Consider the following 4,936-nt stretch of genomic DNA (forward strand, 5'->3'; position numbering starts at 1 on the left):
GTTGACAAAAAAATTGTAAGAATTTTCAACCCGAACCAACACGAAAATGGTCAACTCAAACTCGGCTAACCCGATCAACCCGATTTTTTTTTAATTTTTTAACAAAATAATTAAATAAAAATTCAAAACACACAATAATAATAATAATATTTAATTTCGTAACATGAAAATAGAATCTAAGCTTATATATAATTTAAATTTGAAAGTATAGTTGTAGAATATTTAAAATATATACTTACTACAAAAAATAAAAATTCTACAAAATAAACATTAAATGACTAAAATCTATTATATTAATACACAATAAATTTTTTCAAACATACAATTTACAAGAATGCAGCAAATCTTTCTTACTTTTATATAAAAATAATAATATTAAAAATATTCGGGTCATCTAGGGTCAACCCGAACCCAACCCTAGTCCGATTAATTTTTTGCGGGTTAGCTTTCGGGTCAACCCAATTCGACCCAAACCCAAAAACCTCCAACCCTAACCCGATATTTTCCGGGTCAACTCGTGTCGAATTGAATTGAGTTTTGACGCCCCTATATAAAAGGGTAAAATGAGATTCACTATAAGAAATTTGATATTAAGTGGTATAATTTTGTCATTCACCATTTTCACCAAGCTCTAATTCTCTGTCTGTAATTCCCTTCATAACAAAATTTCCGTGGTTCTCTGGGCGGTCCAACGTTGATCACACCCAAGTCACATGACATGAAAATAAATAATGAAAGAGCTTCACCCAAATAACGCCCGGAAGGTGAAATAATATAGCAAATTTTCATTCCTAAACATATTATAAAATCAATTCAGTATCAGGTTGGTAGTTGGTACTAACACTCAAATATATAATATGTCGCAGGATAACCATTCACTCATAAATTCATAATCCTCAAAGGCTACGTAAACTTTGAATTACTTTGATGATGGTGGTGGACAAACTTCAAACTTCATCGGCATACAAGCAGCACACCCACATTTGCCACCACTAAACCCAACAGCATAGTCGCATTTGCCACCACGAGAACCATCGGTAGAGTGGCATTCGCCAAATTCATGTTTCAAGCTTTCAAATTCGACCAGAAAGAAGAAAAAAAAAGTGTGAGAAAGAAAGAAAGAACTTCCAAAAAATAGATTGCATCTTAAAAGTGACGGATATGTATAATGGCAGTTGCACTAAAGAAACAGTGTAACATATGGAAGAAAGGAATGTTCATTAAAAAAGTAGCCTTGGAAGCACAAACTGAAAATATAATCAAACATCAGAACCATCACAAACATGGACCTAAAGTTGGAAAGAAAATATTACAATTTCAAGATAGCCATTAGGCCACAACTCATGACTTAAAATCAGAATCAGGTAAAATGAAAATTTGAAGATAATTATGATGGACACCAATATCGACGCTAGTGATAACACTTGCAAAGTGCTAAATTTTATTAATTCCAAAACAAGTCACGCAAAGAAATAACAAAAGCCCTATAAATAATAAAACCAACACCTAATCTAATATTGAAAACCAAAGGAAACTTAAGAAACAAATCCAATCCTAACCAAATACGAAACAAAGTAAAGCCCAACATATCTAGGAGACTATAATATAAAGATAAAATGAAACATGGATCTCCCACTGCATCGAATTACCAGGTCACAAACTAAGGTAAATAATAGAACACTTTGATGCCTTCATCACCATGATGATCATTAAGCAAGAGCAAAAAAATAACCAAAAAAATAAAGTGGAGGAACCAGCTAAAGATAATTTCTGAAGACATACCATATGTATTGACCTGGTGGTGTAACTAGGGAGAGAATGTCATCACTCAGATCCTTACTTTCATCACCATCCTAAAGAGTAGGACAAAAGTCAACTTCTTATGCCAATAAAAAATAAATATATGGATAAAAAGCTTGGTTTCGGTGACACGTATTCCCGTTTCACCTATTTAGAATCTGCTCTAAAATTCATATCTTATTGAATACACATTTATTTCACGCTCCAAACAAAGTCTCGTGCAGCCTCACTCGACTGTCACAATAACCACGCAAACAAATTTTTTAGAAAAAATCATGCAATTTACTTGCGACACACCACAGCAGCATCACCACACCATTTGACATCCTGTATAAGAACTTTCTAACGTGTCTACCCATTGTTTTCTATGTCAGCTCTCGCCGTTCAATGTAATTATGGCTACTCCATTGAATCAGATCAAATTCACAAGGCACCTATGTTTCAACTAAAACAAGCAAACCACCAACACCACCACTTCACTCGGTATGAGGTATATAGATAATTTATTTGATTGAAATTTCTTTGCAGGATTTTATGGCAGTCCACACTGACACAACACCAATGATAGAAGAGTAACATAAACAAGGATAGCACGAATCCAAAATTACGATGAGAAAATGTTCATACCCTGATCTCACACAACAATACTTTGTCCGTGCCTACCCCATTAACAACAGCTCGGAAAAGAAGACACACATCGCTTCCATCTTCCTTAGCCTCGAAAGTCAAGCAGTAAAATATAGTTACAATACGGTTGCACTTAAGAAACTTCACAAGTTTGAAATTTCTCCCCTGCATCAATCAAATCAAACTGTAAAAAGAATTTATTAAGGTAATCAGGAGTGTCAATCTATTTGCCTGACCTTGGCATTGTTGAAGGCGTCCAAGGCTAATTCAGCCACAAATCTGTGTTCGTGTAAATAGCCAGCGTCCAGGTATGTGCTGGATCCACCAAACATCATATCAACTAGTATCCGTACATACAAATCACACATCTGTCAAATGGTATATACAATAATCGATCACATCCAAACTCACGATACTGAAATCGTAACAAATCCCCAATTTACACAGAAGATATATGAAAAAAACAAATCCACCTTACTTGACGCATCTTTTTCAACGACAATCCATCCGCTTTCATCCGCTCATATCCCAGAAAACAACGGTCCGACTCCATCTCTTTCAACGACAATTCATCCTCTATAATCAGCTGAAACCAACGGCCGGAATCCATCTGCACGCACAAAATCCGATGAATTTTGAAGTAACATACAACAGGAACATAAATTTCACACAAGGACAGGAATTACTAGAGAGTTAGCGCTCCGCTCGGCGAATCCCTTTCACCCTTCTCCGCTTATCGAATCGACGCCCCAACCTAACCTAACCTAGAAATATACGGTCAGTTTACATCTATATCTATATCTATATCTACGTCTACATCTATCTACATCTATTTATTTGGAAATTGAAGATGTTAAATCAAAAAATGGTCAGTTTACTTCTGGTTGTCCGTCACCCCAATTACAAGTGTCTGAATTCTTTTCTCTCTATCGGAAAAATCGATGCGCACACGGGGTGCATTTTTTATTTTATAAACAGTAATCTGGAATAATTCTTCAATACGTTCTTAGAGTTTTTTTACTTTTCCAAAAATATACTAACACATTATTCGTTCCCAATTCCGTCCATCTTTTAATAAAATGTTTCCCTAATATGTTCCATAAATTAAAAAATTCATATACTACCCTTTTAGTAATAAATACTTAATATCTCCCAGTGGCTCAACAAAATAGTATCAGAGCCTAGGTAATTATATTCAGACTTCATATTATTCATTAAATCATAATTTTCTTTGTTGAGCAAGAGATTTTTAACAAACTATGGATTCAAACGAAAGTTCAAACCACAAGGATTTCAATTTTATGAAATCTTATAAACAAGTGAATCTATTTAAAAAGATTCTTTACAACAGAACTTAAAAAGACTTGAGTCTTTTATACTTTCTGGAAAGATTAATAAATATGATTTCTAATTTTAAATTTTTAGAAATTACACAGATTCCTCTAAACTCTACGGAGATCTTAGAGAAATTCAAAAGACGGTACAATATTACAGCAATCAGCTGTATGAAATACCTCGGAAAATTGAAGAAATCCTTAAAAAACAAGAAGAAATTCTTGTAAATCTAAAGGATTTTCAAATAAAAATCCAGAATCTAGAACAAACTTCGAGTTCTAGGAAAGGAGGAAGATTACCACTTTCGTTTGGTACCGAACCCTTGTTACATCAGAAAGGTAAAACCAAAATAGTACAAAAACCTTTAACTGATGAAGAAATGATGATTAATCTTATAAAAACAGTACCGAGAAAAATATTATCTGATGTCTACTTTAGAAAGATTAAATCTTAAAGATTTACAAGATCTTGCCGATTCTTTTGCAAACTTAAGGTAGTAGATCAAAAGATGAATTCCCATGAAGGTGAACAACCTACAGGAAATCCGCCAAGATATGTGGTTAAAACAAAAGAACCACATAATGAATTTCAGGTTGGAAAAAATTCACATCCAGCAGGAACAAGAACAAGGAGTAAAATACCACTCCATCAAACTCCTTACGAAAAAACTGTTTTAGATCCGATACATCCTTATGAGGTTATGTTAAACATTGATGTTTTGGATTTCAAAAACAGAGAAGATCTCATAGATGATTGGACGTCGGCTATGAGAATTGCAACAGGAACATTAGATCTCAATAAAGAATGATTCATTAAACTCCTAGAAATGAGTCTAATGGGATCTGTCAAGATAGCTTGGGAAATAACCATGCCAGAAACCAAAGAATCAGTCTTAGCAGGAGAATCCCTAAGCGAGATTGGAGGAAAAATGACTACTCTATTCAAAGCACAATTTATAGGGGTAGACTATTTCAATAGTCAAGATACAGAGAAAAAGAGAATATATACTCAAACTCTGTATAGTCTCGAGTTGTATGATATATGTCTAGTTGATGAATACATTATGTTATTCACCAAATACAGATGGAATTCAGGAGTCGAGGAAAACGTAGCTATTTAGCTATTTTTTGCAAAAATGACAAGTCCCTGGAGAGAAATGTTGATAAAAAAATAT

The 4,936-nt window shown here is 33.9% G+C and overlaps 1 protein-coding gene across 3 annotated transcripts; it reads right to left on the reverse strand.

The window, feature by feature from the left end:
• Nucleotides 1-765: 765 nt before the first annotated feature.
• LOC140864311 (uncharacterized) lies at nt 766-3,373 on the reverse strand. 3 transcript variants are annotated; one of them, XM_073268414.1, is made up of 7 exons: nt 3,306-3,373; nt 3,114-3,191; nt 2,906-3,037; nt 2,664-2,795; nt 2,428-2,592; nt 1,783-1,853; nt 766-1,070 (listed from the first exon to the last, which is right to left on the reverse strand). In XM_073268414.1, the coding sequence occupies exons 3-7, from the start codon at nt 3,035-3,037 to the stop codon at nt 920-922; spliced, it is 651 nt and encodes a 216-aa protein (XP_073124515.1). In that variant the 5' UTR covers nt 3,114-3,191; nt 3,306-3,373; the 3' UTR covers nt 766-919. The 3 variants fall into 3 exon arrangements, with proteins under 3 accessions (XP_073124515.1, XP_073124517.1, XP_073124516.1); XM_073268416.1 differs by having other exon boundaries at nt 2,906-3,013; nt 3,099-3,191; nt 3,306-3,323; XM_073268415.1 differs by having other exon boundaries at nt 2,906-3,013; nt 3,099-3,358.
• Nucleotides 3,374-4,936: the final 1,563 nt, after the last annotated feature.

Source organism: Henckelia pumila, chromosome 4, assembly GCF_033568475.1.
Source record: "Henckelia pumila isolate YLH828 chromosome 4, ASM3356847v2, whole genome shotgun sequence".
In the NCBI taxonomy this organism is placed as follows: Eukaryota; Viridiplantae; Streptophyta; class Magnoliopsida; order Lamiales; family Gesneriaceae; genus Henckelia; species Henckelia pumila.